This window comes from Melospiza georgiana, chromosome 15, assembly GCF_028018845.1.
Source record: "Melospiza georgiana isolate bMelGeo1 chromosome 15, bMelGeo1.pri, whole genome shotgun sequence".
NCBI lineage: Eukaryota > Metazoa > Chordata > Aves > Passeriformes > Passerellidae > Melospiza > Melospiza georgiana.
In genome coordinates, this window is record NC_080444.1 from 2,359,055 (window position 1) to 2,379,622 (window position 20,568).

General features: G+C 47.7%; 2 protein-coding genes across 3 annotated transcripts in view; both read left to right on the forward strand.

Annotated features, from left to right (window-relative positions):
* The window catches only part of ERGIC1 (endoplasmic reticulum-golgi intermediate compartment 1), a 54,950-nt gene extending 40,232 nt beyond the window's left edge, over positions 1–14,718 (forward strand). For both annotated transcript variants that reach the window (XM_058034573.1, XM_058034572.1), the window contains 5 exons: positions 531–635; positions 3,079–3,139; positions 4,174–4,274; positions 6,854–6,976; positions 11,088–14,718. In XM_058034573.1, the coding sequence (XP_057890556.1) occupies positions 531–635; positions 3,079–3,139; positions 4,174–4,274; positions 6,854–6,976; positions 11,088–11,195 (498 nt within the window). In that variant the 3' untranslated portion in view covers positions 11,196–14,718. The remainder of the gene's footprint in view (positions 1–530; positions 636–3,078; positions 3,140–4,173; positions 4,275–6,853; positions 6,977–11,087) is intronic.
* Positions 14,719–16,465: 1,747 nt separating this feature from the next.
* Positions 16,466–20,404, forward strand: RPL26L1 (ribosomal protein L26 like 1). Its single transcript, XM_058035007.1, has 4 exons — positions 16,466–16,531; positions 17,334–17,506; positions 18,279–18,419; positions 20,233–20,404. The coding sequence occupies exons 2-4, from the start codon at positions 17,339–17,341 to the stop codon at positions 20,359–20,361; spliced, it is 438 nt and encodes a 145-aa protein (XP_057890990.1). The 5' UTR covers positions 16,466–16,531; positions 17,334–17,338; the 3' UTR covers positions 20,362–20,404.
* The last annotated feature ends 164 nt before the right edge of the window (positions 20,405–20,568 follow it).

A 20,568-nucleotide genomic window follows, 5' to 3' on the forward strand; every position in this document is an offset into this window, starting at 1 on the left:
GGGGCCTTGCTGGCTTCTGCCAAGGGGAAGATCTAGGTTATTTTGTATAGGATGCCCACGTGGGTTTGGTGGTGGATTTTCTCTTTGTATAAAACTCATTCCTGCACACAATCTCAGAGGTAAAGTTGCTCATGAGTGGTACCAGAAGAGAAATACATCCCCAGCTCCCTGGGCTGCTCTGCAGCAGTGGGCCCCTTTGCAAATGCCAGATGTGGGAGTAAGACATTGAGCAAGAGAGACAGGAATTTTATTTTAATAGGGATGAAAGACGTAGCCTTAAGTGCTGGGGATCCCTGGAGCTGGGAGTGACCCACTCCTCATCCCCTGGTCAGGACCGTCAGCAGTGTGGGGTGCCAGACTCTGGGGTGCAGGATTTGGGTGCAGCGGTGTTGGTCAGCTGCAGGAAGGTATCACGGACTCTTCCATCTTCCTGGATGGATCCAGGCATTCCCATGTCACAGCACAGAGCCTGGCAACGCCTTGAGGGGTAAAATGTGAAATCCTGTCTTCCCTGCCGTGGCTAATTTTAGGTCCCTGGTAACTTCCACGTGTCGACGCACAGCGCGACGGCGCAGCCGCAGAACCCCGACATGACTCACGTCATCCACAAGCTCTCATTTGGGGACAAGCTGCAGGTGAGTCCTGAGACTTCCCTGGCTCCAGGGGAATGCAGTGAGAGTGGTTTAATGTTAGACACTTTGGTTTTATGGAAGGCCTGGGTGTCCCTGCAACTCAAGGCTGGAGGAGTTCACAGCTGCCACCAGCTGGGGCAGGAGCAGTGTCCAGTCACAGATCGACTGTGCTGTGTTCTTCTGAAACTCAGAGTGCTTCTGGAAAACTCAGTGGAGAGAGTTAGAAATGAGGGCTTGTGGCTCAGCAAAATCCTGGTTTTAGCATGAGCACAGCAAACAAACCTTTCTGCCTTTGTGGAGCAGCAGTGATGCGCTCAGCGAAGATGTGTGCTGGCTACTGTGCTCACCACAGCAGCAGTCAAGCTCTTTTTCATTCACTTCACTCTGCTTGTATAGCAGACACCTATTAGTCAGATTTGCTCTGTGAAACACAAGTTAGACTTAGCACTGCCAATTCCCTTCTGGGGAGAAGCTGAATGCATGCACTTGCCCAGTGGATAGAATTTCACCAGGTGCTGCAAGTTATGTAATATTACCTGATTTCTCAATAAGGACAGATTACAGCACTAGCCTACTTCCAAGGAGCTGCCCTCACAGGTGGGAGTTCCACATGTGCACACCCAGCTTGAGACTCACCCTAAACATTGCTTACCCTTAGCCTCTCTGTAATCTTCTTTCCTCAGCACAGACGTCTCATTAGTCTGCTCCTTGTACACCCACTTCCAAAGCCCTTTTTCATGCTAACAAGTCTAAGCAGTTGCTTTGTAGTCTTCTGGTTCTGCTCCCGGCTCCTTTTAGGAATGATCTTGTGTGGGAACCAGGAAATATTAGCGTATAAATAAGCTTGGCTTAATGTCTGTGAAGCACACTGAGATTATGAAAAATAGGGGGTGAGTGGTAATGGGGAGCTGTGCAGCCTGCGTGGGAAATGGGTGCTCTGAGGGAGCATTCCCATTGTTTTATCATGGAGCAGCTGGAGTGTGAATCAGCATGGAGGAGGAGCCTGGAGAGACAAGCAGCAAGTGCCTTCAGTTCTTGTGGTGAGAAACCTGTCTGGCAAACGTGGAGTTGGCTCCTGGCTGGGGCAAGTTGAGTATTTTCAGAGCTGAGGATGAGTGCTCGTGGTCTGAGGTGCTGCAGGCAAGCAGCAGCTCAGCAGCACAAATTAAAGAAGGATATCTTCACCAAACTGGTGCTACCACGACTCAGCAAGTGTGAGGAGCTTTCAGTCTGCCTCGGTGCACCTTTGAATATTTCAGGTTGTCTCCACCTGCTTTGATGTAATAAAAGCTTATATTCCTTACAGAGGGTGAGGAGCTCCTCATTCACTTGTGTCATGTGCTGGGAGTTTGTTCTTTGTGAGATCACTGACTCTGCCACCGTGATCCACTGAGGGACAGGCTGTGTTCTCCAGAAAAACCAGTCTCTCTGAAGCAGGGATTTCAATATCATGTGGCATTGAATGAGCTTTGAGTCTTCACCAGTACTTTGTGCACAATAGTGGCAGACTTCCTGCAGATTTTTCATCCTCATTTAGATGAGATCAGAATAAAAACCTGCAGAATTAAAACTCATGCAGTGAGTTCCTGCATGTCAGGTAACCCAGGAAGGAGAGAGATGAGGAGAGCAGGAGGTGATGCCTTTTTACTGTCAGGGGTGGACAACTCTCCTGACAAGGTTAAAGCCAGGATTATTCAACACCAAAATGTAGAACTCAGTAGAAATTATGATTAAAAATGCATCATCTCTTATTTCCACATCTCTCTCTTTACTGGGTTACCTGATGGCTGGAGGTAGGAGCTCATTGGTTTGAATTTTGGTCTTGAGGGGAAAATTCACCAAAATTTTGAAGTGGACCTTAAAGTCTGTGGTGCAGATATTCAGTAAGAGACTTGTTAGCTGTATCAAGAATGGAACACAATACTGTAGCCCACTCCAGGTCTGAAAGCAGCTGCAGGAAAAGCTGAAGGTTGTCAGTGTTGGGATGTGTCCTTCCATCAGCCATCTCCAAGGCTGATGAGTTGTACAGACCCAGCTGCCCTGACACCAGCCGCCTTTAGAGGAGAAAACTGCTGAGTTTTAACCCCACTGTGACTCCCATCTCTTTCCCTTTCAGCCTGATAAAATTAATTTCACAGTTACCTCTGCAAAGCTCTTAGGAAATAGCTCACGGTGAAAATTTCACAACTGGCCTCTTCCAACTGCAATTCCTTTAGCTTTGGAGTGGTTTTGGAGTTTCATCTTGTAAGATGTTGTGAAATCAGCTTTTTCACTTGGAGCCAACCACTGTGATGATGGTCACTGAAAAATATTTGGGGTCATCTTTCACTGGGTTGAGGCTTTGTTTTTTGGAAGGGTTGAATCAGGCTGGTTACAGGGTAGGGAAGCAAAGGTCAGGAGTATCAAGTCAGAGCAGAGTTTCTTCATCCTCCCTTTTGCTTTCCAGGTCCACAACGTCCATGGAGCATTCAATGCCTTGGAGGGAGCAGACAAGCTCAGCTCAAACCGTGGGTATTCCTGGGCACTGCAGCTCTCAGCCACCCTCTGCAGGAGGGAAGGCAGGCCATTCATGCAACACTGCTGTATCCAGTTTATTTCATTTGCCTCTTCAGCCAAAATCATCCAGACATTGCTGGCTGACATTTCCATTTCCTCCAGTGCTTAGCCCAAAAGGTCCTTTGCAGTCCTTATGGAGTTTTTTATCCATATCCTGTTCCTGTAGTGTCACTCTGCTGCTGTTACTTCCACCAGAACTTTGCCTTGTACTTGTGTTGCAAATTGCCTTGAAATTTCTGCTCTGTGCATGGCAAGAGGGACATTTTCAGCACAAAAAGGAAAATTCAATGCATGCTACAGTTCAGTGTGGAGAGTTGTCTCTCAAATGTTCAGGCTCCTCCAGGACATCAGTCCTGTCCATTCCTTGGAACAAAATTTCTATGGCTGTTCCTGAAGCTATACAGTTGTAGTTTGGGGTTTTTTTACCTCCAGGACCCAAATGTCATCGTGTTACACTTGGCTAGAGGATCCTTCAGAGATGTCATTTAGAATTCTGTTTCAGAACTGTTTTAGAAGACACAAAAATGAGAATGAGCCATTTAAATAATGAAAAAAAAAAAAAGTTAAGCGGCTGTGGTGTGGGAGAAGGAGGATGAGAAAGCAAGAAAGAAATGGCAGTACACAGGTTGTGATATACCTCAGGGTTTTTAGTCAAAATGATCTCAGTGGGCTGCAGCCCTAACCTCAGCCAGTTCCTGCTTTAACCAGGCTGTTTGTGTGGTGATGAAAGTGTTACCATTTATAGTGGCAGGCAGTTAGGAGGGTTGGAGTAACCCAAACCTCGGGTGGGTTGTGGTCCTACAGAAGGTGTGGGCGGCTCCCGGTGTCACCCAAGCAGAGCTCTGAGCAAAGGGCACGAACGTGGCATGTGAAGCTTTGTCCCCGAGATGAGGAGGAGGGAGTCCCCCTATTCTGTGACTTGTTCTGTGGGCTGGCTCCTTTCTCTCAGTGCTGACATGTCCTTCCCTTCCTCCCCTGAGCACAGCCCTCGCCTCTCACGACTACATCCTGAAGATCGTGCCCACGGTGTACGAGGACATGGGCGGCAAGCAGCGATACTCCTACCAGTACACCGTGGCCAACAAGGTAAAGCAGCAGCAGCAGCCTCTGCACCCAGGGGCTCCTCTCTGCACCCGGGGGATGCTCAGCACCGAGCCTGCCCTGCTGCTCTCCCCGTGCCCTGTGCGTTTGTAGGTGAGCAGTAGCCTCTGCTGGGGGAAGGAGGAACTGAAGCTGCTCACAGCGGGGCTTTTCCTGCTGCTGCGCTTGGCCAGGCTGGGGAGGGTTTGTCAGAGCAGGTGCTGGTGGTGCCTTCATTCCTGTTCTTCCTCCTGGCGTGCTCACCTGTCAGTTTGGCTGATGAGGATTTCTGTAAATTGTGTGTGGGGGGGTGTTTACAGGCTCCTGTTGTGCCTGGCAAGGTGTATCTGAATGGAAACTTCAATCTAGCTGAGCACATAAAACATCATTCACACCTGGTTTTAGCAACTAAACAGTCTCAGTTGTGATGGATGGGTGAGACAAAAAAATCAGCAGAGTTCTTAGCTTTTTACAAATGTTTATTTCAGATATTAAGTCACTGAACGGAAGCAGCAAATACGTGCTGGTTGAGTATTTCGCAGTCCCTGCATTATGATAGTGAATTATCACAGAATCCTTTAGTTTAGAAAAGATCCAAGATCACCAAATCCTTCCAGTGACCAATTCCCACTTACCACCCAGCCCAGAGCATGAGTCCACATCCAGCATTTTAATAATTCAATGTATTGAATTGTTTTAAGGAAAAAAAGGACCCTATTTACTTTTTACAATAGAAAACATCTTCCAGTTGTAAATTATTTGCCATTCTGATGCTAAATGAAAGTCCAAAATCTGTTTGTAATGTCTAATTACTTCTAGTTTGCCCTAAGTGATAATTAGGCACACACTCTCCTGGACTAGTTCTCAGTTAATGTTCCTGACTGGTGACTTTTGGGCTTGCTTGTGTGGTGTGTCCCAGGGATTTGGACATCTCCCTCTGTTCAGATTACAGTGTATTTGTTCTGCTTAATGTCACAACTGCTGTTCTGATAAGACTCCTGTGACAGGAGTTCTGAGAGTAATTTGGAAAATAGCAGGAGCTTTTGACACTTCTGTGAGCTTGGCTGCAAACTGGGGCGTTGAGCCAAGCCTGACTCATTAGGGCAGGAGGGCTGCTGGGGAGAAGGGGACAGGAGGGAAGAAATGAGGTCAGTTCTGTCAAAACTGAGGTGCTGGGAAGCACAGCTGTGCTTTCTGCTCGTGGTGCTTCCATCCTTCACTCCACACTGAGCAAGGGAAAGGGAAATGGGGAGCCCCTGGAAGAGTCTGGCACAGAGCGGCTGCTCTGAGGAGAATCTGATGGGTACAGATTCTGTCTCCTCTGTTTCCTCCCTTCCCACAGTCCCAAAGTGAGCTGCAGAACTCCAGTGAAAGCCTGAAAATGTCGTGACTGGGGACTTCTGCTTCTCCTGTCATCATGGGACAAACCACCTAAAAATAGGGGAATTTGGGATTTATTTAAGATGATTGAAGATAAATACTGCCTCACCAGCACACAGAGAGCAAAATTAATTTTTTTTGTGTGTGTCATGCTCACAAGAATCCTGTTGCTTGCTCTTTTTTTTTGTTTTTCTGTAGTACTTGAGGCTGTCTTTGCCTGTTTGTGAAGGAGAATTGCACAGGAGAGGAGATGTGAGCTGGCAGCTTGTCCCAGGGCTGAGGGAGGGAAGAGCAATCTGTGCCACCCTGGGCTCTCCTTGGACTCTGGGTCCCAGCCTGCTTTCCTGGGATTTTCCTTCACCCTGTGAATGTCTGAAAACTGATTCCTATCTCCACTGACAGCACAGGCAAAATATTATCTCAGGAAGATGTGGCTTTAGTTACCAGTTTAGTGCTGGTACTGGGCAGTGTGTCCTGCTGGGTGCTGTCCTGTGGCTGTGACTGGACTTGTTAGGAAACAAATGGATTAAAGGAGAGTGGCGCTGGAAATGTGGAAGGTGTCTCTCCCAAACCAGCCTGGGATATTTTTTGAACCTTTGCCAATATTTTTTGAACCTTTGCTAATATTTTTCTGTGTACAGTTTCATCCTGGCTTTCAGCAGGAGTTTTAAATGTGCCCTGAACCTGCTTCCACATGATTCATACTAAGAGGGCAAAGCATTCCCATTGGGGAGGGGGCCTGACAGAGCAGTGCAAGGACAAGGAGGGGTTTTCAGGCTCTTACAAACTAAATTCCATCTGTTTGGTGAATGATTTATGTACAAAATATAGACATACAGAACTAAAACTTCACCTGCAACCAGGCTGTTTGTATTGAAATAGAGTAGATTTAGGATGGAGAATCAGTGACAGCCTTTCTGTTTAGTCCTGTAACTCTGAATAAAGGTGAGAGTAATCACCATCACTCTGTCCCCTCAGCTCTTTCATTATCAGCCTGGAAGGAGATTGTTTTCCTTTCTGATAAGGATGGGAGGTGAGCACTCACACAGGAATTTACCGTTTGCTTCTTTCCATCTGGTCACTGCTATAAAACACTGGGGTGAAGGCCAAACCCACGGGGGCAGTTTTCTGGCAGACACTCTCTGGAATGGGTTTACTCACATTTTGTGCCATTTTCCCCTTTTTTTTGCCCTGTTTTTCCCCAGGAATACGTGGCCTACAGCCACACGGGCCGCATCATCCCGGCCATCTGGTTCCGCTACGACCTGAGCCCCATCACAGTGAAGTACACAGAGAGGAGACAGCCTCTGTACAGGTTTATCACATCGGTGAGTCACCCCAGCCTCTCCTCCTCCCTTCCTCTGCCGGCCTTTCCTGGCCCTCCTGAGCCTCTCTGGCCCACAGGAATTGAGTTTCTGCCCCAGGGTGTTGTGATGTGGGGATACAGCAGCACATCACTGGGTGCTGCTGGACTGGGAGGTCAGTCCAGCGCTCTGGTCTAATGGCTGGGCACAAAAAGAAGGGAAATTAACCCATTCCAGAAGGGCCAGGCTCTGTCCAGGCAGGATGGGCTCTCTTGCAGCATGTCAGAAGCTTGGAAGTAAAGCTGAAAGCTGCAATAAACTGCTCAGTAATGATGAGATCAAAGGTGCAGAGAATCTAGAATGGTTTGAATTCAAAGAACCTTAAACCTCATGCCATCCCACCCCCTGGGACATATGGCAGGGACACCTTCCTCTGTCCCAGGCTGCTCCAAACCCTGTCCAGCCTGGCCTGGGACACTTTGAGGGATCCAGGGGCAGCCACAGCTGCTCTGGGCACCCCTACCCTTTTCCTCCCAAAGTCACCCTGGTCTCTCCAGAGGGTTTTCCTTTGTTCCAGTGAGGGAAGGAGAACTGTTAGATGACACAGAGCTGCCTGTCCTTGCTATCTGCTGGTATTTGGGTGATTTTTGCAGTAAATAGGAAGAAAACTGGCACTGAAGATTTTATCAGCAGCCACTTCTCTCCTCTCCTACAAGACATTGATTTTAATTTTTTTTTTACACTAAGTTTTATTCAGTGCTGCTGCTTGGCTTAATAAGGAGTGCCAGTTCCAGATACTTACTCCTGAGGAGAAGTGGAAAAGAGCTGCATTATCAAATTCCAGAGGTGTTTTCCTCACAAGTTACATTTGGATGTGTCCAGAGAGCATCCTGCAGTCCTGATCTCAGCATCCAGAACAAAGCTGTGCTGGCCAAACTGCTCATTAGGCAAAGAGCTATTTAAAGATCCTCCAGAACTTTAAAAAAAAAAAAGTGTCTTCAGGGAGTTGGCTTAAAATTGGAGCTGCAGTGAGCTGTGCCAGTGAGGCATGGTGGAATGTGAAGCACTTGATAAATTGGCTGCAGTGAAGACCTCAAATTCTGATTTTTAAACTGTTTGACTGTTTTAATTGGAATTCACATAAACAGTGTGGTGGAGTTGCACTTCAAGATTTTGATTTTGCAACTCTTGATAAACAGCAAGTTCCCTTCACTGAACTTTAGACAGTGAATGGAATACACAAATAACCAGATAAGGGGGCTTGAAGTAAAACCTAAATGTCATGGTGAAAGACTTTCTCTTCTTAGCACATCCACTTGGCTTCAAAAAATAATCCTAAAAAAGGTCAAACCATCAGCATTTCATGACTTGGCATCTCATTCTGCCTCTGCTTCTTTCCCTAAAATTGTGCTCCCAGAAGTTTCTTACACATCATGTTGGGGGTGAGGGTGTGGAGGTGTTTTCATGGGAAATGATTTGATAGCTGGGATTATTCTTTAATTTGATTGTCAGCATTGATTCACTGCTGATCTGCCATTGTATGCCTATAAAAAGCATCTTTTTTGAATGGTATCTTGCTCCTGAGGATAAGCCTGAGGAGCACAGTCATGTGTCTGACACTGCCTTTGTGTCACCTTGCTGGCAGCCCTGCCTCCTCCTGTGCATCCACTGGTGTTCTCCTTTAGCCTGCATCCCCCTCTGCTGTGATCCCTTCTGTTCAGGGTGCAGGAAGGGGCTCAGGGTGCATTCCTCATGTCCAGAGAGCCCTCGCTGCTGGGATTATTCCCCTTCTGTGTCTCCTTCTGTCACAGACATCTTTTATGAAAAATCCTTTCCTCAGGATTTTTCCTCCCGAGAAGCTGTGAGGCCTCAGGAACAAAATGCAAACAATGGTTATCTGCTGCTGTGGAATGCAACAGGTGCATCTGGAATTGGTCTCATGTGGTTGTTTCTAATTAATGGCCAATCACAGTCAGCTGGCTCAGACTCTGTCTGAGACAGAAGCTTTTGTTATCATTCTTTCTGATTCTGTTCTTAGCTTAGCTAGCCTTCTGATGAAACCTTTTCTTCTATTCTTTTAGTATAGTTTTAATGTAATATATATCATAAAATAATAAATCAGCCTTCTGAAACATGGAGTCAGATCCTCATCTCTTCCCTCATCCAAGAACCCCTGTGAACACCTCACATCCTTCCCTTCACCCTTTCATGGCTGGGCCTGACCCCACAGACCTCATGGAGCTGGGGGCAGATCCCTGCCAATAACTCATCCCATTAAACCCAGAGAAGTTCCTGATCCCTGCCTGTACGTGTCAGAGCTGTGCTGATGCAGGAACATTTGCTGCAGCTCCTGTGCTGACCTGGAGCCCAGCTCTGCTCACAGGCCCTCCAAGCCCTTTTCTCGTCACCAGTTCTCAGAGCTGTGTGTGCAGGAGGCCCCAGTGCCAGGTGTGTGTGACTCATCCCCGCTCAGCACTACAGAGCTCTGCAGATGAATTTATTTTTATTTATTTTTTTTTCTATTCCCCAGCCCCTTGTGCTGCTGCACTGAAGTCAGATTTTCCTGCCTGTGATGCAGGACCTGCGCGTTGGACGGGGTTTGTGTTTGTGCTGTGCCATCTCCCGTCAGCTGAGCTGCTCTGATGAAATAACCCAGCTCCATGGTGGGCATTGCCCTGTGCCACGCCTGAGGCACAGCAGGGAGGGGGTACAGCACTGGGAGCTGGATTGTCCCCTAAAAACCCTGACTTTGCCTCGGGCTGGTGCTCTGGTGGAATGCTGAGTGCCCTGCAAAAGCCCCATTTCTGCAGCTCCTTGTTTCACTGAGCTCACTGAATGCTCAAATCTGGGTAATAAATGCACATGGCAAGGAGCTGTAGCTCTCAGTGCCTTTGCTCACCCTTGATGAGCTGTTTGTTCCTTCCCCTCAGCGCTGCTGCTCCTGCGTTGGTTTTTGTCTCTGACTTTGCCCATGGGGAGCTGTGTGGGAGCAGAGACGTGGCAGGCTGTGTGTAGTGTGGCACCAGTTCCCTCCTGGGCCTGCTGTGTTGCACTTTTATAACGTTTATCATGAAATTATTTCAGTTGGAAAAGACTTCCATCAAGTCTCAGCTGTGCCCAATCCCCACCTTGTCCCCAGCCCACAGCACTCAGTGCCACCTCCAGGGATGGGGATCCAACCCTCCCTGGGCAGTGCCAGTGCCTGAGCCAAAAAAAAACTTGGTTTTTATGTTGTGTAGGATGGGGTAGTTCTGAGAATAACAACGGGGTTGTGAGAAGGGGAACAAGATATGGAGCTTATCTCCTGACAGGGACCTGCCTGGGAAAAAGGGGATTTGCTATGAGCTAGGAGCTGAAGGAGAGAGCAATCCCAAACCAGTGAGCCGTTGTGGCAAGGAAATATTTTGTATTGTTGGTCTTCTTCAGCCTAAATGTCTGTGATTCTGTTTCCACAAAGACTCTGGTTTTACAGAATACCCAGAATATTTCTGTGTTTTTGTAGCACTTGAGAAGTGAAGTAAGCTGTTAATGCTAATCAGGAGATTAATTTTTTCCATCATTCTGTTCTTGGAAGTAATTCTGTGTTTTAATTTGACCCAAGATCCACGTCTTGTGTGGAAAACTCTGTCACACAAAGAGTTAAGCTGGCTGCTGTGAGCAGCCCTTGTCATGGAAAGTGTTAGGCAGGGCTGTGGTGTCACTGGCAGCTGGGTTTCTCTGTTACTCACTGCCCTTCACGTGCTATTTCAGAGCCTTCTGCCTGTTTGCAAATTATCTTGTGAAATGGGAAAAACACTACAAGACTGTGGTGTTTATAACAGAAAACAGTATAGGAAGATGTGAGCAACACAGAATTTCTAGAAATCTGAGTTAGGTGGAGTTCAGCCCTTACAGGAACACTGTGCTGTGGGAGCTGGGATTTGTGGTGGTCAGGCTGTGAGGAGTTCAGCACTCGTTTATTCCACTGCAGGGAATGGTTTTTGTGAATGATCCTCATGGAATTCCATCCCCAGAGCTGTCACCCACTCCTTGCTGTGCTTCCAGCAGACAGCCCAGCAGCAGGACCCCTCCTGCTCAAGCTCTGTGAAAGTTCCCCTCGTTGCTGACAAAAGTGTTTGTCTGTCTGTAATTGCAGATATGTGCCATCATTGGAGGAACATTTACTGTAGCTGGGATCCTGGACTCCTGCATTTTCACAGCATCAGAGGCCTGGAAGAAGATCCAGCTGGGCAAAATGCAGTAGCAGTGAAACTCTACCCTCGACTCCAAGGACAGGAGCAAAGATTGACAAATCTACCACTACCTGTTTTTGTCTTTATTTTCTATTTGATTGAATCAGTATGTTTTTCTCTAATCGGGCTGGTCAGCGAAGACATCTTCAACAAATCAAAGAAATCTCCATGCATTTCAGAGCTCTGAGAGGGAAAAATCAGTGGAATCAGGGTGTGGATTCCCTCCCCCCAGAGAGAGAGGTTGAAATGCCATTTGAGATCCAAGTGAGATGGCAGTCTGTGCTCTGGGAGGTTCCTATGGCAGTGTACAAACTAGGGAGTAGATGGCAAAGAGCTGAACTGTCTTGTGGCACTTTTTGGAGTTCTGTTGGATTTGCATGATCAGACAATCGACTTTTGTATAGGGCAAAATTACACATGAGGAAGAAATTCCACTTGTGGTGCCAAAAAGGTGATGTATCTGTTGGTGAGGAGTGGAAAGTGTTAGTCCCCACAGCAAACCTAAGAGACAGAGGGCAGAAATAACACCAAGAAATGTTTTGTGCTTCTGTTGAAAGCTCAGTTGTTCAGATACAACCTTCCTAACCAAGTGAAAAAAGAACAGGAAGCCTTCCCCAGCTACCTTTTCCTAGGTGATCTGTGATCCCAGCAGTGGAGGGCATTTCTTTTACTCTGGATGTAAAAGTGGTTTCATTCCTTCCCACTAACTGAATATCCAGTCTTGTGTTTACAGGTGGCATGAAGTAAAAACCAAACTGAGCAACACAGTTTTATGTGGCCTTTGCTTTGAAAGGGAATAGTTGTCTTTACAGCGTTAGCTTTTCTTTCTTCTGTTTCAAACCCAAAAGTCTGGATTCTGCGCTTCTGCTTTATTATTGTTGTTGTTATTTTTTTTTTAAAGAGGTTTTATATTCTCTGTGCTCAGAAAAACAGTGCAGCCCTCTGGGTGGATGAGCACAGCTTCCTCTCTTGCTTTGTGTGTGTGTATTCAATACACCTGTCAAACACAGGAATTCTGACTTTGCAGGATTTAAGGTGCCTCCCTTTTCCTTTAAGACTCAGCCAGGCATCTTTCCTGATGCTCTCCCACAGGTACCCAGGGCAGCATTCCCACAGGCTGACCCTTGCTGGGAGTTCTGTTTGATCCCCTCAAAAGATTCCTGAGCTTCCCTGTCCTTTCCTTCAAGCCTTGTCTTCTGGAGCCTCCAAAACACAGAGCTGTGAGGGGAAAACTCCTGCCAGGGGTGTCTTGCATGTCATTTGGTCTCAAAAACGACAGCAGATGCCCACCAGTGCATTTTCCAGAGCCTCATCAGAGTTCCTTGAGTAGTGACAGTCTCTGCATGCCTTGTGAGTGTCTGAGCTGAGGGTACACAAATTTTAAGTCTTTCAGGATGGATTAAACAATAATAATCATAAAATGAGAATCTTGAAGTCAGTGGTGTAAATTGTAAGATGGGTGCAGGGTTTCTCTTGGATGATATCCATTGCCTTTTCCTGGAGGCAAAATATCCAAACTTTATGCTGTGATGGTATGAATTGTTGAATATTCAGTGTTATTGTTAGAGTCAGATGCATTTCAGAAGAGTTCCTGATTGTTGAAATTGTCTCCTTGCTTTGGAGCAGGGAAGGTGCAGCCAGTTTTATCCACCCACCAAAAAGCAGCAGCCAGCTCCTCTCCCCCTGCCATGCCATGCCCTGCAGTCACTTCAGACAGCATTGGAATTTTTCCCTGTCCTTCTCTGGACTGATTGCTCTTGCTTTAGGTGCAAACTGGATTGTGGAACTTCCTGTACCCGTTCATGTATGGGTAGATTTTTTTTTACTTTTTTTTCCCCCCCATTTACAAAAATGAACTTTTTCGGTGAGATGCTTGTGTTCACTTGGGGTGTGTGTGTCCCTGTGCCTGTGAGTGGGACCCCCTGGATGTGGATTTTCCATGGCAATTGCTTCTCCTGCTGGCTGAAGGATTTCCTCTAATCCACTGTGACCAGCTGAAACTCACAGCTAAAACATCCTCATTTTTCCTTTTGGATTTGGTCAGTCTTTGCTGACAGCTTGGAAACAGTGGATTACAACAATGAGATTTTTAATATTTTGGCATCTTCCTTACACTGAGATTTAATTAGTACATCCTTCTCCTGAGCTGGGCAAGGGGAGATCTTTGCAGTACAGTTCATTTTCTGGAATTTCTCCTCTGGTACAATTTCTTTGTCACAAACAAAGGTGGTTGCAGATTCTTTGTGTCTCCTGGTGCGTTATTCCCATCCTTCTCCCCATTCCCTGTCTGTATTAAACTGCCTCCTGTGCAGTCCAGGCCAGTTCTCTAAACCAGACCAGTGAAATTTGTTTGTTTGGGTTTTTTTTTTTTTTATTGGAAGTAACACACTTCAGCGTGCCTGCTCTCTCTGCCAAAACATCCCCTGCAATAAGGTAATAAATCACTTTTTTTTTTTTTTTTTTTTTTTTTTTTTCAGTTTTTTGTTTGCAAAATGTGGAAACCAAATTGTCCTGAAGTTCTGGCAGGAGGAACATCTGTACCTGGGTGTTCTTAACCAGGTCTGAGCCTTTGGGCTTCAGGGGCTGCTGGGGTTTGTGGTGAGCTCGTCCTGCAGGGTCACACCGTGGCACTGCTCCGTGTGTTCGCAGCAGAATCTGCTCCTCATCCCCCCCGGTGTGAAAGCAAGGCAGTCACTGCCTCTGCACCCAGGAGGCCTCACTTTTATTCTGAATTTTCTGAAGAGAAAATGAGCTTAGTTGTGCTTTTAAGCATCCTTACAAACATAAGAATTTCCAGTCAGAGCAGGAGGAAGCCCTCAGTTGTAGGGCTCTGATTTTGCCCTTTCCAGTCAGTGTTTTCATAGAAGAATTTGGGTTTCCAAAAAAGACATCCCTGTAGATAATATTTGAAACTCCCACTTTAAAATATTCCCTGTAACTGCAGACTCCACCCTTTGGTGAGAACTTGAGGCATAGGATGCTTTGCAATGGTGGAGTTCAAAACTTCCAGCACTAGGGAAAGTTATTAGTGTATTCTAGGCAGTATCTGGACTGCTGAAGAGTATTTTAAAAATAAAATAAAACGGAAATGGGGTACAAAAACCCAGGAGAGATGAGTCTGTGAATGTTTGATCTGATCTCTCAAATCCTTGCATTTGTGTGCGCTGTAAAAAATGAGATCTGCAATACAGGTGGCCCTGTGTGCCGCCAGCTCCTGAATATTCCTCCTTTATGGTTCCTTCTCTGCTGGGGCTGGGAATGGCTGTGATGTCTCTGCTTTCCAGGAGCTGTGTGAATTTGCAGATTGGGGGTGTCAGTCTGGGGTTTGTCCCTGGAGTGTGGGAGAGGGGCAGGGAGGAGGAGCAGCCCTGCCGTGTCTGGTACAGCAATGCTTAAAGCACAAGTCTTTTACATTTCTACCGTGGAGACTGTTAAGGAGTTCTGGCATTTGTCTTTTTAATTCGCAACCTTATGTTAATAAACTATTAGCCTTTTTAGTTCCATAATTAAAAATAAAACTCTTACGTGTTTTGATTGGCTTCTTGTCGCGCTCCTGTTGCAAAATCAATACAAAGGAACTTTTTTTCTTTTGTTTTTAATTATGATTTCAGTGAGCTGAGCGTTATCACACAATGAAATCACTGGGGGCCAGGTCACTGTGGTGAAAGTTAGCACGAGGCTCTTTTGTAATCAGCCCTGAGTCATGTCTGGACATTCAGTGCTCGGTTTTGTACAGTACCAAGTGTCCCAACCTCCCTTTTTTTAAGGAAAGGTGAAGAATGGACTGTGCTTGGGGCTTGCTGGGTTTGGTATGTGAAATAACCCAATTTTTGTCCCCTCCCCTCCTTTAATGTCCGCTTAGTCTTGCTTCATAACTATTTAGAAATAAATGAGGCAATTTGTAAAGATGGAACAGTAACAGGTTACAGCACAGTGAGTTTGGGCTCAGGGTATCTGCACCATCTTGAGAAACCAATTCCCTTTATGTTGGGAAGATCTTTGTGGAGGAACAGATCCTGCCTGTTCCAATGACTGGAACTCATATTTCCACAAGTGATGGGTGCTGCTGGAAGCCCCTCACTCTGTAAATGACAAATAAAGGCTCTGGGCAAGGTGTTTGTCCAAATCCCAGCCTGCTGCAACTCAGTCCCAAACCTTTCCAGCCTGTCTTTATAAAAAACCCAGCCCAAACCCAACCAAGCCAATTAATTGGTTCATTTATACCAATTTTTAATTGAGAATAAATAAATCTATGTCCTGAAAATATGTACTAGGGCCACATGTACCTGAAAGGGGAATGGTTTGTGCGGGTGAGTTGGGATGGAGGTGACAGTGACACAGGAGCAGGGGCTGAGGGACATGGGATCAGTGTCACTGGTGTCCCCTGGGCTGAGGGACATGGGATCAGTGTCACTGGTGTCCCTTGGGCTGAGGGACATGGGGTCAGTGTCACTGGTGTCCCTTGGGCTGAGGGACACGGGATCAGTGTCACTGGTGTCCATTGGGATGAGGGACACGGGGTCAGTGTCACTGGTGTCCCTTGGGCTGAGGGACATGGGGTCAGTGTCACTGGTGTCCCTTGGGCTGAGGGACACGGGATCAGTGTCACTGGTGTCCATTGGGATGAGGGACATGGGGTCAGTGTCACTGGTGTCCCTTGGGATGAGGGACATGGGATCAGTGTCACTGGTGTCCCTTGGGCTGAAGGACATGGGGTCAGTGTCACTGGTGTCCCACCGTCATGTGCTCCGGGTCTATCCTGGCTCTGTCCCGGCCCTATCCCGTGTCTATCCCAGCTGTATCCCGAGTCTATCCCGGGTCTGTCCCGAGTCTCTCCCAGCTCTATCCCCACTCTATCCCGGCCCTATCCTGGTTCTATCCCCGCTCTGTCCCATGTCTGTCCCTGCTCTATCCCGGCCCTATCCCCGCTCTATCCCGGCTCTATCCATCCCCGCTCTATCCTGTGTCTATCCCCGCTCTATTCCCGCTCTATCCAGTGTCTATCCGTGCTCTATCCTGGCTCTATCCCGTGTCTATCCCGGCTCGTTCCCCGCTGTATCCTGGCTCTATCCCAGCTCTGTTCCGGCCCTATCCCGTGTCTGTCTCAGCTCTATCCCGAGTCTATCCCCGCTCTATCCCGAGTCTATCCCCGCTCTATCCCGGCTCTATCCATCCCGGCTCTATCCCGGCTCTATCCATCCCGGCTCTATCCCGGCTCTGTCCCCGCTGCAGCGCTGCCCTCCGGCCGCCAGGGGGCGCGGCTCCGTCCCGCGGCGGCGCAGGCGGAAGCGGCAGCGGAAGCGCCTCTGGTTCCTCTTCCGGGCGGGCGGCGCGGCGGCGGCAGCGGGTGAGGCACCGGGAGCCGCCATCCGCGGCCATCGGGGCCATCCGCCGCCATCTCCGGCCGGCGGGGCCTCCGCGGGGCAGCGGCGGGGAGCGGGAAGGGGCTCGGGTGGCCGGGAGCCTGCCCGGGGCTGCGGGACGGGGAGGGCTCGGGCCCCGGGGGGAGCTCGGCCTCCTCAGGCTGCGCTTCCCTGGTGCATTACTGACTTAACACAGCCCAGCTCGCATGGGAAGTGCTAACGTGTACACTCAGAAATTGGGGAGTTGAGCAAAACCAACCTTTAATTTAATTTATCCTCGATTTAATTTAACCTTTGCTATCCGGATCAGTGGTGCCCCGACAGGCAATCCTGTAGCGCAGCTGTTAAAGTTTAGGAAAAGCCGGAATTATCTTGAGTTTGCAGATGTGTTACCTGCACGCTGTGCTGAGGAGCGTTACTGGAGCTGCTGGAGCAGTGCGAGCCCAAAATACACATTTTTATAGATTGGTGTAAATCTATACCAGTCTATGAAAGATAAGCGGTGTGACTGCCGGGCAGGATCCAGGTGTCCTGGAACAGGGAGCTTTGGAAGAACGGTCTGATGTGCACCTGTGTCCGTCACAGGCTCACTGTCACCCAGGGCACAGGCTTCAATTCACTCGAAATCCGGGATATCAGGGTTTGTTGATCCGTGGTGAGATTAAAAACAGTTGAAATTGCTTTTTTTATGCCGTGGCAGCCTCTGTGGGTGTGCATGATGAAGTGCAGTGTGTATACTGTGAGCATCTCTCTAACTGCTGGGGTTTTTTGGGTTTTTTTGTGCAGCCAAAATGAAGTTCAACCCCTTTGTGACCTCGGACCGCAGCAAGAACCGCAAACGGCACTTCAATGCCCCCTCCCACATCCGCAGGAAAATCATGTCCTCGCCCCTGTCCAAGGAGCTGCGGCAGAAGTACAACGTGCGCTCCATGCCCATCCGCAAGGACGACGAGGTCCAGGTACGGCCCTGCCCCAACTGAGCTTTGTCGGGGGGATTTCAGAGCTGGGAAGGGGCTGGAGCAGCTGAGGGAGCTGGGAAGGGGCTCAGCCTGGAGCAAAGGAGGCTCAGGGGAGCCCTTGTGGCTCTGCACAGCTCCTGACAGGAGGGGACAGCCAGGTGGGCATCCAGGATGAGAGGGAACGGCCTCAGGCTGGGCCACGGTGTTTCGCAGGACGAGGGAAGAGATGAGAACCTTGACTCCACGTTTCAGAAGGTTCATTTATTAATTTATGATATATTAAAAGAAAATGATATATTAAAACTACAGTAAAGAATAGAAGAAAGGATTTCATCAGAAGGCTAGCAAGGAAAGGAATGGAATGATAATAAAATATTGTGACTGACCAGAGAGTCCGAGACAGGTGGGCTGTGATTGGCCATTAATTAGGAACAACCACATGAGACCAATCACAGATGCACCTGTTGCATTCCACAGCAGCAGATAACCATTGTTTACATTTTGCTTCTGTTAGCTTCTCAGGAGAAAAGATCCTAGCAAAAGGATTTTTCATAAAATATGTCTGTGACAACAGAGCTCTCCCATTAGGGTTTGCTGCAAAGAAAATGGGGGAGAAGCACAATCCTGATCCATTAAACGTTCTGTGTTAGTCATGCTGAAATTGTGGGGTCACTCACGAGTTTGTGGCTGGGATCCTGTGCAGCTCAGCTGCTCTGTGGGATGGGCTGGCTGTCCAGGGCTGCTCCTGGAGCTGTGTGTGTGCTGTGTGCAGGTGGTGAGGGGACACTACAAGGGCCAGCAGATCGGGAAGGTGGTGCAGGTGTACAGGAAGAAATACGTGATCTACATCGAGCGCGTGCAGCGCGAGAAGGCCAACGGCACCACCGTGCACGTGGGCATCCACCCCAGCAAGGTAAGGGGCACCTGGGGCTGCTCTGGGGTGGCTGGGCCATGGTACCAGGTGGGGGGAATGCACCTGGAGGCTGCTCCATCTGTGCATCCCCAGCCTGTGTGTGGAAGTTGAATCGTTGTTTAGTTTTGATTTTGTTTTTTTGGCTTTGCTTTCACCCCACTCTGATTCAGGGGAAAACTACAGCTACAAAAAAAATTAAATGTTATTTTAATACTAATTCTCATGTGCAAACAACTCTCCTTGCTCTGCAGTGTGGTTTTATTAAGGTTTATACTGTGAGTATTTTAAATTTAACTATTTTAAAAAATTAACTCTGTCAGTATAGTTCTAATAAATTTAACATCCTGCACATCCCACTCTTAGCATTAAAATAAGAATAAAATCTCAGTCTTTGTTCCAGAACATACAGAAAAGTGCTTCTAGTAAGAATATATTAATCTGGGCATAGTTGTTACAAAATCTGTGGATGCAGAATGTTTGTTAGTATAAAAATAATCACTTTGTTTTGCTTCTCCTCTTGCACGATGGCCAATACCAGTGCAGGCTGGGATATAAACACGGGCTGGGGATGCACAGCTGGAGCAGCCCTGGAGGAGGATCTGGGGGTGCTGTGGCCAAGAGCTGGAGCTGCCCTGGCCACAGAGCCCCCGTGCCCTGGGCTGATCCCCATGGGCAGCAGGAAAAAATCCTTCCCTGTGAGGGTGGGGCTGCCCCTGGATCCCTGGCAGTGCCCAAGGCCAGGTTGGACAGGGCTTGGAGCAGCCTGGGACAGTGGGAGGTGTCCCTGCCATGGCAGGGGTGGCACTGGCTGAGCTTTAAGGTCCCTTCTATCCCAAACCATTGTGGCGTTCTGTGAACAACAAATGGAGGTGTTGCCTCAAGGGAATGTTAGGGTGTCATGAGGAGAGATGTGAGTTCAGACCATATTGGAGAGGCTTAAACAGATGCTCAGAATTGTGATTGTTCTCGCAGGCAACTTGAACTGAATAATTCTGATACCTGGCTTTAGCCTGAGGTATTTAGAGCTGGTGAAACCCAGGCAAAGCCTGTTTAGATCATAACAGGAAACGTTTCAAACTAAACACAAGAACTTGCCAAAACCTGGTTTGAGGCAGATGAATTCAGTCTGCTTCAGCCTTGCCACGTGGGCACAAAGCTGAAAGTGTTGGTGGAAAAAATCCAGTTGTAACAGGTTTTCTGTAAATGGTTGGTGTGTTCAGCAGAGGGAGGGCAGAATTATTCCAAAACATCACGACCTGTGTGCAGCAACAACATCTGAGTGACAAGGTGACATTGTGGTGGAGCCAGTGCTGAATAGCAGTGAGAGAAACAGAATTTTCTGCTGCTTCTTCACTCTGGGAAAATTTTCATTAATTGGGAACTAGACCTCAATAAAGCTTTGCATAAAGATTCTGGTTATTAATGCAGAGAACAGAGCAATGTTTTATTACAGACTTGCAGTGTGAACAATTTGAACCTCTCCTGGGCAAGGAGGTGGGAATTACAATTGAGACCTAAATTACACAAGGAATTAAGGAGAAAATGTGCCTGTATGGCATTTCTAGGATTTGATTGTAGTTCTATTTTCCAGGTAGTGCTTCCAGTAGCACCAACAATTTCTTTGTCAATTTGAGGAGGCAGGAGCAGGAATGGTTGGATAATTTCTTCCCTGGGAGAGTGATGAGGCAAAAGGTGTCTGGAGAAGGAAGTGTCCAGAGCCAGCTTTGACTGCTGCCTTTGTGCTGGTGGGATCAGCTCTGGGCTGAGGTGGATTTGGGATGGCAGGGAGGCTGAAGTGCTGTTCCCTCTGCAGGTGGTGATCACCAGGCTAAAGCTGGACAAGGACCGCAAGAAGATCCTGGAGCGCAAAGCCAAGTCCCGCCAGGTTGGCAAGGAGAAGGGCAAGTACAAGGAGGAGACAATCGAGAAGATGCAGGAATAGCTGCCTTCCTGATTGACACCATTAAAAAACTGCTAAAATTCAACCTATTGTGTGTCTTCTTTTAAAAATATTGATGTGTCCTGCTCAGCATTTAAATATTCATACTTCTCTTTGACTTTGTAAAAAATACACTAAATTTAAAAGCTCTTGGTACCTTTTTTACTGTTAAGAAAAACAGTTTAGAAATCCTTCAACCAACCTGAAAGA

What these genes read in the sequence shown, in the direction of transcription:
- RPL26L1 (XM_058035007.1), top strand. Translation starts at nt 17,339, where the DNA reads ATGAAGTTCAACCCCTTTGTGACCTCGGACCGCAGCAAGAACCGCAAA. An exon ending in GCAAGGACGACGAGGTCCAG is followed by an intron (nt 17,507 to 18,278) that starts GTACGGCCCTGC and finishes TGCTGTGTGCAG; the next exon opens with GTGGTGAGGGGACACTACAA. An exon ending in TGGGCATCCACCCCAGCAAG is followed by an intron (nt 18,420 to 20,232) that starts GTAAGGGGCACC and finishes TTCCCTCTGCAG; the next exon opens with GTGGTGATCACCAGGCTAAA.